Source organism: Phoenix dactylifera, unplaced genomic scaffold (assembly GCF_009389715.1).
Source record: "Phoenix dactylifera cultivar Barhee BC4 unplaced genomic scaffold, palm_55x_up_171113_PBpolish2nd_filt_p 000085F, whole genome shotgun sequence".
NCBI classification, from domain to species: Eukaryota; Viridiplantae; Streptophyta; class Magnoliopsida; order Arecales; family Arecaceae; genus Phoenix; species Phoenix dactylifera.
Window position 1 is genome coordinate 1447469 of NW_024067677.1, and position 13059 is coordinate 1460527.

At 42.6% G+C, this 13059-nt stretch overlaps 1 protein-coding gene across 1 annotated transcript; it reads right to left on the reverse strand.

Annotated features, from left to right (window-relative positions):
• Positions 1-9039: 9039 nt before the first annotated feature.
• On the reverse strand, positions 9040-10135 carry LOC103706215 (cysteine-rich repeat secretory protein 55-like). The gene has a single exon (XM_008790255.3). It carries the CDS (start codon positions 10133-10135, stop codon positions 9347-9349), a length of 789 nt encoding a protein of 262 aa, XP_008788477.2. The 3' UTR covers positions 9040-9346.
• Positions 10136-13059: the final 2924 nt, after the last annotated feature.

A 13059-nucleotide genomic window follows, 5' to 3' on the forward strand; every position in this document is an offset into this window, starting at 1 on the left:
GCACTAGGTTTGTTGTTCTTCAAGACAAATGGAAGAAGGCTAGATCGAATAATTCAAGATGTCCTTTTCTCTTTCTCTCTCTCTTTGCGCAATTTCGAGAATGGGGCGATTTTGGAAGCATGAATGTTGGAAAGAAAATGCAAGGTCTTAATGGTTTCTGATGGAAAGTCTGTGACAATGATGCCGACTTCATTGAGCGTTTACGTGAACTAGTATTTTGCATGTGCCATAAACATAATTAGTAGCATATGGCTATGATTCCATGACAAATGATGTAGTTAAATAAAGGGAGTACATGGCATGGAAACGTGCAATTGTGATCAGGTCATTTTCTGTCATGTTTTTATTTATATGAACAATTTGATGCATGCTATTATGAAGCTAATAAATAATCTTGTTCCAACCACTTAAATGACCAAAATACATCAAATCATGGACTTGCATTGTTATTAATCGGATACTCTCAAGATAAATTTGTTTAAAGAAAAATAAATTGGTTGAGATATGATTAACTTTTAGAAATTCAATTAGAGGAATTGGTTTCAAGAATAATTTTGAATCCCACTCGATTCCCTCTCATCTCAAAATCAAAAAGGCTAACAAGCTTTCTCCTGCTCCATTTCCTGACCTAGCAAGTGTTTCTAAATAAAGTAAAATAAAGAAGTAAAATAAAGTTTAGAAAAAAAAATGAAAGATGAGAGGGGGGGGGGGGGGGGGGGGGGGGGGGGCGTCCGCGAAGCCCTTTTGTTGGACAAAAGGGCCCTTGTGAGGAAAGGGCTCTTTTGTGGGACAAAACCGTAAGGGTCGGGGCAGTACCTACGCGGACTCCCGTGGCGTACGGCCAAGAGGCAGTACCTACGCGGACCCTCTGGCGTGCAGGCGCGCCCAAAGCGGACAATACCTTGTGGGGGATGCAGTCTCTTTCTCTGCTCGGCCGGCATGGGCTATGCTGTTGCGCGGGCCCAAAGAACCCCGCAACAGATGGCGCCGTCTGTGAGAAGCGCCCTCTTGCCGCAGGCCACCTCCGAAATTGGGAGGCGCACTGAACCTTCCCGCTGGGGAGGCTATGTTGTGGGGGGGCCGAACATAGTCCCACATCGGCTAACAGCGGAAAGGTTCTATGTCTTATAATGAGGAGGGCGAAGCCCTTTCCTCATAAGGGCTCTTTTGTAAGACAAAACCGTGAGGGTGGGGGCAGTACCTACGCGGACCCCCTGGCGTACAGGCGCGCCTAAAGCGGACAATACCTTGTGAAGGACGCGGTCTCTTTCTCTGCTCGGCTGGCGTGGGCTATGCTGTTGCGCGGGCCCAAAAAATCCCGCAACAGTTACAAATTGGCATGCAAGATTTCAAAAGATTCAATAATTTATGCCAAAATTTAATATATGATGTCTGAGTACTTCACAGAATTTTAACAAGATACTTCATTTCAATTCTCTTGCAAAGTGATTGCTACCAATTTAAAAGTCAAAATGAAATGGAGATAAACAAATACAAGTAAACATAAGTAGATAAAATGTCAATTTTTTTCTTGAAAAAACAAACACTTGCTTTTTTTTGGGCATACAAACGTACTCTTACTCAATTAAATACTGGAACAAAGAAAAAACCTTCAAAGAAAAGACCCTGATTTGGATTATGCAAGACCACTAAACTGACACAAACACCACAAGCTTAGCATTAAATTTTATCATGGCTGCAAAGTTTGTAACCCATCAAGAGGGTAGGATTTTTTGGTTACTATCTGATCAGTCCTTGGTGGAGGCATCAATATATCCGGACACTTGACAAGGAGCCTTTGTGACTTCGATGTCATGAGCCCCAGTGACTTTTTCACTAATTTCATGGGACTCAGCATGCATGACATGGGCGTTATACATCTCATCCATGTCATAAGCTTCAACTATAGCGAACTTCTAAATTTCAACTGTAGAATCAAGATCCGATGGAAGCAAAAAAATCGCCGCCACCACCACTAACAATAATTCTACCTCCACCAATATTAATTCCACCACTATTATTGTTATGCCCAAAACTCATCATCTAGGTTGACCATATGACATGCCCGTATGAACCTAAGAGTGGCGCCGTAAAGTTCATGCAAGGCCTAAATAAACAATTTCCCAATGAATTCCATAAATTTTTATAAAAGGATCCAACTACTTATTCCATCATGATTCAAATAATTCAAATATTCAAATATAAAAATTTTAACTATTCATTGGCATCAGAAAATAAACTAGCTAACTAGCTAATGACTGTTGCTCGAACTCCATATCAATCCATCCAAAATCTACACATCCTGTGACTCTAAAAAAATATGCAACAAGATATATAAGCTTTATAATTAACCCAGTAAAAATTTCCACATGTCCCCACCAGCACAATAATATATGATTTAAAATAGCAAGAAATCGACGCACACATCATGAAATCACAAACCGTCGATCAATAATGCTCGAATAAATAATATATATATATATATATATATATATATCCATCAAATGTCAATAGAAAACCAGCCGCTCAAGAGTGATATATTATACGATATCTCATAAATCTTCAATAATATTTTCAATACTTTTCATTCCACTTTTTTTAACTTGATTCAGATCCAAGATTAATTATCTTTTCAACTTTAGGCCAAATCTTGATCACATTTTCCGCCCGTGATGGAGCAATGGATAATATTATATTTTTAGCCTGTGATAGAGCATTTGATAGTATCACATTTTCAACTAGTGATGGGGTATTCGACAATATCACATTTTCAACCTGTGATAGGGCATTCGTCATATTTCTAGCCTATGATAGGGCATTCATTACATTTCTAGCCTATGACGGGGCATTCGATGATAACGAGATCAGCCCAAGGACCATTGAAATCAACCCAAAGTCTTTATTCATTCAATCAAATTCACACCCATACATCAATTCTTTTTATTTTCGGTTTTAGACTAACCACGATCACATTCCCGCCTATGAAGAGGCAATCGATAAGTGTCACATTTCCAGCTTGTGACGAGGCATTTGATAAGTGTCACATTTTCTGCCTGTAATGGGGCAATCAATATAACATGATTAGTCCATAGTACCATATCTATTAGTCCAATTATGCAAGTGTAAATTATACTCATATATGCATCCATCATACTATCAATCACAAACATATATGATCAAAATATAGTTTAATATAGAAACCATCATAAAAGAATTCTTGCATCTTACTTATCTTGATCATCAGCATACGATACATATATATACAAAATATCTATAATCATGCAGGCGAGTGTACAAGAATTTTTACCTCTTTGCTGACAACCCAAACAAACTAATCACCTACCCACATTGGAATCTACAGACCGGGGTGCACAGAACTCTGCTCAACATCCTTTTGACCGAAATATTATGCTCCTACATAACCAAATCAACATCAAAATTTATCCAAGATATATGACAACATGAAATCCTCTACTAGTCCACTAAAGAGTTCACTATCACGTGGTAACCCAAGACTACCCTCTGAGTCCCTTTAATCAAAATTTTTTTGGATCAAGCTAGAGAGAGAAAATACTAAGATAAAGTAGGAAAGAGGAAGAAGAGAGAGAGAGAGACAGAAAGAGAGAAACGAGAGAGGGGAGAGAAAATAAGAGAAGAGAGATAGTCATGAGGCTCTCTCTCTTCTTCTTCTCAGATGGAGGAGAGTGCTCGGAGGCGGCGGCCGCTTGGGGTTGGTGACCCCAGCAGTCAACGGACCAAAGCATGCTGGTGGCGTGCCACGCCCGATGATGACCGACCGAAAAAAAAATAAAAATAGGGAGACCTTATTTATCATCAATGTAGTGACTCTCAGGCCGGATTCAAGGTGGAAACGACGGCCTAACAGCTGAAAGGAGGATAAGAGAGGAGTTGGGAACGAGGACTTACCTCCAGCGAGCTCATCCGGCGGGATCGACAGTGAAAACTTCGGGCACCTCTCACGGAGAATCTAGAGTTTTATGCCTCTAATGGAAGAACTCCCAAGGTGGATGCCAAAGAAAAGAAAGAAGGCTCTTTTATAAATGAAAATCAGGCTTAATATGGTAGGCTTAGACTCCTCCTTCCAGCAGAATTAGAGAGAGAAATCGGAATCGGGAGTTTTCCTCTCTACCACATGTGCCGAGCACGTGATGTGGCCGAGTGGCCAGCCCAGGCCCAAAAATAAAAATAGGCTCTTGCAACCATGCCCTCCAATACATATAGCACCTATATAGACTTTGCTACCACCACGACCGACCAATCATAATTTCGCTATTACCAATTGATCTTCCACCTTGATCTTCACCACCACCTCCAAGATATATTTCATCTGGGCCATCAATTGAGATTGCACCATTGCCTTCACCACCACTGCCACCAATTTAAATTCCACATTCTTAGTGCCTAGACGGCCGCTAGAAATAATAGATTCACAAAAGAATTAAAATTATGCAATCTAAGCTTTTATTTGCAGACCGCTAGAATTGTAATAGACAGAAGTGGGAAAAAATATACAAACAAATTTAAAAAAAAATCAAAAAATGGTGATTCAAATCCTTATATATAATTATTTTAGAATTCTAGTCCAAAAGCTCAAGTTGATTAGAGGAACAACATCAAGTTAATAAAGGGAACAACCCAGGAGTATTAAAAGTAGCATCAATATCCTTTGCATAGCTGATATGTGAAAAATATTTGCCGGCAAAATAATCATTATTTTTGAAAGCTCTTGTCTATCCATATATCAAGATCAAAGGGCAATGCTACGGTAACTCGTAAAATTCATTCAACAAATTTGGGTGTTTTGTACCAATCACTTTGTTTTTTTTTTTGAGGAAATGTAATGGAGTAAGGTACTCCTCCATGAAAATTTATTAATACTTAGGTGTCAGCACAAGGTGAAGGGTGGTATTGTAATATTGTCGTGGCGGACCCACAAGTATATGGGAAGGGCCATGGGGTTGTTTTAGGGACACCCGGATTGAACCACGTTTTGGGGTCTTAGCTCTTAGGTCCCACGGGTACTATGTGGTATTTATCTAGTGTGCGATGTTCCAACCTGCAGATGATTCCCACGTCTCTTTGGTCCAGTTCCCACTTCTATCTTCGCAGCTTGTGAACAGGGATCGGTAGGATGAACTTTCAGTAAGGGGGTAGAACTCTTGTGAATCTCAAGAAAGCTTCTGCCACTGATTTTGTGGCTTCTAAGGGTCATCCATTTGACGCTGATTGATATCGCCATTTCTGCTGCCGCTGGTTGGTTGGGATTCACTCGGGTTGTTGAGCGCTGAAGTTGAAGCGAGATACCAGCCACTGCCTCATCCATTGAGACTGAAGTCTAGCCTCAGTATACAATGGTTACTTGTTTGCAATTTCCATGGCTAATAAGGCTACGAATCTGAAGACTCTGCTCTTCCGTTCTTTCCAGATGCACCAACAAACAGCAGCGATCTAGGCATTGATGGCCTCTCTTTCTCATGTGCAAAGGCACACTACTGAAAAAACTACCTTTCCCGACTTTTGTCTGCCGACGCTAAGTAGAAGCGTCGATAATTTTTGCTAAGCGCCAAAATTTGCCGACGCTTTTAAAAAGCGTCAATAGGTCTGGCCTAAGACGATGCTTACAAGCGTCGCGAAAGGTTCCGCCGACGCTTCTAAGCGTCGTCGGAAGCCGTAGCTTGGGGCATCGGCGGAAGCAAAAAATCCCCCAACCGAAGCCATCTCCCTTTTTTTTTTTTTCTTTTTTTCCTCCCAACGATGCTTTAGAAAGCATCGTCGGAGGCCATTATCCCCCCTCCCCTCTCCTCGCTACAAATTCCTCCCGATCCCTAACCCATCCAGCCGCCCCCCCTCCCCTTCTCTCTCCGCCGCTCGCCCCCTCCCCCTCCTCTCTACAAATCCCCTCCCCCCTCCTGATCCCTCAAACCCCCTCCCTTACAAATCTCTAACCCCCTTCCGATTCTCGATCAGATCCCTTCCAAGAAGCGAGAGAGAGAGAGAGAGGTCATGCTTCATAGACAGTTCGATGGAGCTTCTTTCCTCTTCTCCGTCGTCGGCTTCATGCCTTCTCAGGCCACCCAGGCCCCCGATCCCTCCTCCTCCCCCGCCAAGGTACCCATTGCCTCTCTCTCTCTCTCTCTGTAGAGATCGCGATCTCGATGTCTCGACCTCTAAATCCTTGTTCTCGATCATGCTCTCAATCTCAGATTCATGGGGCTCAGGGTGCCGTCCCGCTGACCGTGAAGCAGATCGCCAAAGCCTTCTCGCCTCGCTCGAGGACGAGATCCGCGCCCTCCTGTCCTCGCAGTCCCGCCTGGAGCCGGAGTCTAGCTCCCCAGACTGGATCGCGCCGGCCTTGCCCGGATCGAGCTCCTCCACGCCTCCCTCGACGACCTCCACCAGCTCCCCCAGGCCCAGGACACCCTCCGCCGCCGCTCCTCCACCCCCTGGACTAACCGCCTCCTCGACGACTTCCTCCGCTTCGTCGATGCCTACGGCTCCTTCCGATCCGTCCTCATCTCCCTCAAAGAAACCCAGTCCGAGCTCCTGACCGCCATTCGGTGGCGCGACAAGGCCCGGGTCGCGTCCTCTGTCCGGTCCCAGAAAAGAATCCAGAAAGATCTCGCCAAGCTCGCCGTTTCCATTCGAGAAGCATCCAGATCGCCCGCCCCCGCGCTGGCGGCGGATGCGGCGGAGGCGGAGATGACGGGGATCATGAGGAGGCGACGGCGGCCACGGCGATGGCTTTGGCGGCGGTTTTTTTGGGGATCAGGGCGGCTTACTCCTTCGCGTCGGAATTCTTCCGGTTTTCTTGGAGATGCCCCCCTCAAGTTGCGGTAAGAAAATATATTTTTATATTTTTTTCTTTAAAAAAAAATTACGACGACATTTTAAAGCGTCACTAATTTAAAAAACATGAGTCAAACCCGACACTTTAAAGCGTTGCTAGACGGATTTTAGCGACGCTTTTCCAACGCGTCAGCAATTTTTTTTCCACCCCGACATAGCCGACGCTTTGGTGACGCTTTGAAAAATGTCGGGAAGAAAATTACCGACGCTTATAAGCGTCGGTAAAAGCCTTAAAAAGCATCGCCAAAGCCCCTTTTTCTTGTAGTGGCAAGATTCTCTCCTTTTCGAAAGGTTCTTATCACGCCCCAAACTCGGAGCGCAGCAGATACCGCATGCCTGAACGATGGACTGTACAGGCATGTAAGGCTACTAAATATATCAAAGTAACGACAAATCCTTAAAATTTATTAAGCATTAATTTATTCAAATAGTTGTTGAAATAATTTTAAATTACCATGTGCTAACTAATAACATAAATCAAATTAAATTTTCTAACTACTCTAACTAAAATGCCAATAACTGAAAAAATCATTAAGAATCTAGTGCACTCCTTAAGTCCCAAGTGATCATGCGTCTATACATCTTAAATATGAAAAACAGAAAAAAATAGTAATGAGCTATACTAGCCGAGTAAGCAACATAAAACCTCAGAGTGGGGTCAAAGAATGTCAAAATTTTAATTAAAGCACAAAATAATAATTAAAAAATAAATCATTAATAAATATATTTTTATTTCAAAATTTATTATCATCTTCATAAAAAACTGATACTAAAATCTTAACATCAATAGGCTATGGCCACGTAATCCAGTGGCATGGGTCACATAAAGTGCAAAAAACTATTATTATTAACCACTAGTGGCAACTGTGTCTAAATACCACTATTCTAATCACCGGTGGTGTGGTGTCAAAACCAGTATAAATAAATTTTTTGATTTTTTTTTAATGTTCTTTTTCTTCTATAAATTTAGCATATATTGTTGTAGTTTATAAAACTTTTTTGCGTAGCCAGATTTCTTGTCATAATGACACTGAATGTTTTTCGGAATTGGACTCGACCATTACCTTCCCGAATTTTTTGATTCTAACCATCTGACCCTTTGTTCCTCTGACTGAAGCCACCATTTATACCTCCATCTCTTAGTTCTGGCCACGACCACATTCCCAAGATACATAGTTTTATCTAGACTGCTTATATATACCACCTTTTTTTTGACAAATTCTATTGAGATTTAAAGCATGCTCAACAGATTTTTCACGCGATCCACGTAATCTTTCCTCATATAATTACAAAGAACCAAAAAAATCATTAAAAGAAAATTTACTTAAAGCTTTAGATTCTTCTATAGCAGCAACAATAGGATCGTACTTTTAGATACACTTCTAATATTTTTTTCAACCACTTTTTCATTTTCAGTAGCTTCACCATAAACATGCATGCATCTGATCAACAGTCTCAAAAATTTTTGAAAAGAAATTATGCGCAGATTTACCTTCTTGAACACTTGAACAAGTACATTCTCAAATTTTCTTCTAAGAGATTAAAGTTTTAAGCCTTTGTTACTTTTGTATTACCAGAAAACTCCTGCTTCAAAGTAACCCATGCTTGATGGGAACATCCAGGCTGAAACTCAGATGGAAGATGGTTTCATCCACACCCTACTAGATGAAGTGCAATGCTCTGTAGTTCTTTTTCTTGACATCTTCCATGCATCAGCTGTCAAGCCGTTCTCATCGTACCTCTTACCCACATATATCCCAATGATTGTGAAAGAGGAATGGAGTCTTCATCTTCACACCTCACACATCGTAATTATCTCTGTTTGAGAATCGCGATTGCTAGTTGCAAAGAACAAAAACTCAGACTGCTGCTTGCCATTTTAAAGTTCTCTTGAATCTTGTTCTGATACCATTTTGTTATGGTGATATCCTAGGATCAAGAGTATTATGTTGCTTAATGTGTATCGGACTCACACATTATATATATATATATATATATATATATATAGAGAGAGAGAGAGAGAGAGAGAGAGAGAGAGAGAGAGAGAGAGAGAGGAGAAGGAGACGCCTCACATTAGATGATGGATACACGATGGAGAAAAACTAATTTTTATTATTTACTCTACCTTTATAAGTCGTAGTGCATAGGTTGATGTAGAAGCAAGAAAAAGTCTATGAACCAATGAAAGTTGAAGACATATATAGTGGAACATTTTTGAAGATAAAATAATATAATATCTCAAGATAGGGAACTCTATCGAGCTGTTTCCAATGTCACGTAGAAATTATAGAGTTTGAATCAGACTTAACATACTCCACAAGGTTTGTGATAGTGCCCTTCTGCAAACCTCACCTAACTCTTGCATGAATCGGCTTGCAACTCGGACTTTGACTTCGAGATGAACACAGTAATGACTTGGCAACATCAACATCGGCATAATCTTTAATAGGATTGAGGTTCCGGGGAAGAACTAGAATGGTCAGGGATACACGACAGTCATTGCGGACGTACCTACCATACTCTTGCTCGAATCAAGAGGAAAGAAGAAAGGATAAAGCTCGTATCGAACGTAGCAGCTGCTATAAAGCACTCGGCAGCCTTTCCTATGGAGGCAGAAATTTGGAAAGTTGGCCTCGGCGATCGCCAGGCACTGTGCGCAGGAGAGCCGGGACAAGTCGTCGGTACACTGAACCAATGCATAGATGGTCACAAAATCTGAGAACTGGGACTCTCCCTTCCCTAGTCCCCGACTCCCCGGCGCCACGGCCTGCTTCCTCACCCCGTCCATCAGCTTCCCCAGCTCGGCATCGAATCTCTCCGGCTCAGTAACATTCTCGACGTTCCAGTAAAATATCCCAAACCCGGTGTCCAATTCTCCGAAGAAGTCTTTGGTGTCATAACGTAGAAAGCAGTAATCAAACCATATCCTGGCGTCAGCCTGCTTCGGACACAGCTTAGGCAGCCGCTCAGCCGCGTCAGCCAGGCAGGACTTGCAGCCATCGGCGCTCACATCGCCTCGGCATTGAGCAAGCCCGAAGACTTGGTCGTTCTTCGAGCCGTAGGATGCTGTCGCAAAGCCGCTGACAGAAGCGTTTGCGAGTAATTCAGCGACGACTTGGTTGATGTTGGCGGACGTTTGGCCGTTGGTGATGTTGTTGCTATTGTTGCAGAAGTTGCCAAGAGGGTCTGTGCAGTTGGAGGATAGAGGCAGGAGGAAGAGGAAGGTGAAGAAGTAGAGAAGGTGGAGAAGCTTTTGGGTGGTTGTCATTTTCTCCTCTATAGGTTTCTACCCCTTCCACCAACGTTAAATAATGAGTGGTGGCCAAGATCAGGCACGAATGCCGCAGGCTTTTTTGACTCTCTGTGGGGGAGGTGGCGAGGGAATGCACCAATTTCCTCAGTGGTTTACAGCCATGTGAGTCAGACAGCAAAACAGGGAATGTTTCAGGTCATCAGCCGTTAATTAAGCAGCGAGTGCTTTTTCATGGTTGTTTGGCAACTAAAGATTGGGGTTTACTCTGCGTGGGTGACTGGCATTAGAGCTGAGTGGTGGTCATTTTCCTGGCCTACTATAGGTCCATTCTTCTAGAGCGCGCGGTAGCGACGGAACAGTCTTCTTCCATGGTTTTGAATATTGCTCGAATATTTTTCAGCCGCACTACTTGACGTGCATGCAGTAAACGGAGAACCAAGTCAACGCAGTCCATTGATTTTGCTAAGCTGTATTCTTTTTTTTTTTTTTTGTATGTATTCACTTTGTTATTCTAATTGTTAATGCTCAGAACCTAGCCGGCCATGTTCTGATAAATTCGAGATGTGGACGGTGCAGATCAACCCACTCGGTTACTACAGGAAAAAGGACCCATCCCGATGCTTTTTTGGACCTTTGGCGACGCTACTTAGCGTCGGCTAAAGTACCGCCGACGTAACACCAAGCGTCGGAGATACCAGAGTGGCAAAAGTTTTTGCCGACGTAGGAGGAAAGCGTCGGCAAAAATCGGGCTTTACCGACGCTTATATAGCGTCAGCGATAACCCGACGGACAATTTCGTCATGGGTTTCCTGCTGGTTTTCCTCGACACTTTATAGCGTCGCAAATTGCAAATCCCTTTCCCCGACGCTAACATAAGCGTTTGAAGCGTTGGCATAAGCGTGCCGGTGGTGCCACGACGTTTTTTACCGACGCTTAAAAGCGTCGGGAATTGTTTTTTCAAAAAAAAAAATAAAACACCAATTCATATTATAAAATACACATTACAAAACATACATTATAATAATATGAACATGTATTACATTGATACATTGAGACAAACACTCAGATCATTCGAAATATGAATATTGTCATATCTGATTAAAAATTTGCTTAATAAGTTTCAAATTACAATGTACTCTGAAAAATAAGAAACATATACATATTAAACTCATAAAAGATAATCTAGAATGCATCAGGGACGGGATTCCGCTCCATCATCATCTCTACAAGCATTTGAAGTATCAGAAATCTACCAAAAAAAAGAAACCTTAGAAGTTAGGAATAATGTGATACATTAACTCATATATCATAATTGATAATATATAAAGTATTCAAATATATATAGTTATTTATCTGAGAAGGGAGAAATCGTTGTAACATGGATGAAATATTCGTAAGCTGAGACTGCAAATTTGCTTGGTTTTGCTTCAGCTCTTCAATAGTTGCTTGAAAATGACGAACTTCTGCAGTATTATTAGATTCTCTGGCATTGCTTGTATATGTGCCCACTGAAGACAACTGAGTGGGGGTAACTCCAACGCCGTAACCCCTCACTCGACCATAACGCTCTGGGCCCATCAATTCAGCGAGCACTTGAGCTTCAATATGATTGGTCGCGTCGGATGATGATGACCCCCCGACGCGCTCTGAAATAAAATATGTTGCCCTATCCTATATCTCTCAAAAAAAATTCAAATTAATGTATGCCAATAATTTATAAATAAAAAAAAATAAAGCACAAGTCGAAGATGAATACATACAACTATATCTCTTGACTCCTTCCGGACAAAGATGCCATCTCGGTGGATGTGAGTCATCTTATAAAACTCCACCCTACCAGGCTCCCTCCCATTATCATCCATCTACAACAAAAAGTATATTTCAAGAGTATACATGCTATATGATAGAATAATTTAAGATAAATTTAAAGAGTTTCAAAAAAACTTAAGAATTCAGCTCTACGCCTCGCATAACTCATGGAGCCTAAAGTGTGAGGAACAATCTGTGATGCTCGAGCAGCTCTACCAATATTGGAATATGTCTTTTCCGAAAAAAATAAACAATGTAATTTATACAATATATAAATTTCTAATCTATAATAATAGTAAATACAATCTAAGGTGTTGGGGAAAAAACCCAAGTCATGCCGCCTCGGAGGTGCTCGACCAAAGAGCGCCGACCAGCGGCGCTTGACCAAAGAGCGCCGACCAGAAAGACGCTCGGCTAGAAAGGCGCCCCACCAAGAAGCGCCGACCAGAAAGGCGCTCGACTAGAGAGCGCCGACCAGAGGCGCTCGACTAGAAAGAGCCGACCAGAGAGCGCCGACCAAAAGCAACTCCGCCACAGGACATTCCCTTAGGCAACCAGCTCGGCTCGAAACTCGGGCCGGGCCCGTGCCTTAGCCAAATATTCAATCCCCGCCTAACCCTCTAAGGGACCTGACAACTCCACTACAACCTGCCACCATCTCTAAGCCTTCAAGGCACGAGATCTCCGTGGGTATTTGGCACGACCTATCATTAATGCATGACGCCCCCTCAGGCCTCCGATGCACTCAGTCATTAAATGAACACGGCTCAAGATGATCTCCGGATCGCTGAACCATCAAAGCGTATGGCTCTCTCTGACCGCCGGTTCACTCGGTAATTAATGCACTTACCATCTACGAACCCCAGGCCCACAACGGCCGACGGTTCAACCACTCCAACGGGTCCGATCAATCGCGACAACTCCCTGACTCCGGTCTGATTCGGCCTTATTCTCCACTACGCCATTAATGAGCGAAATCGTGCTCAATTATCACAAAAAAGGACAAATCCCCCCGTCACCTCCCAGGTAACATAATATCTTCCTATAAAAGGGGACCTAGGAGGAAGGGGGGAGGGAGACAATACAACACGGACACAAATACATACAGAACAAACATTCCTCTCCTGACT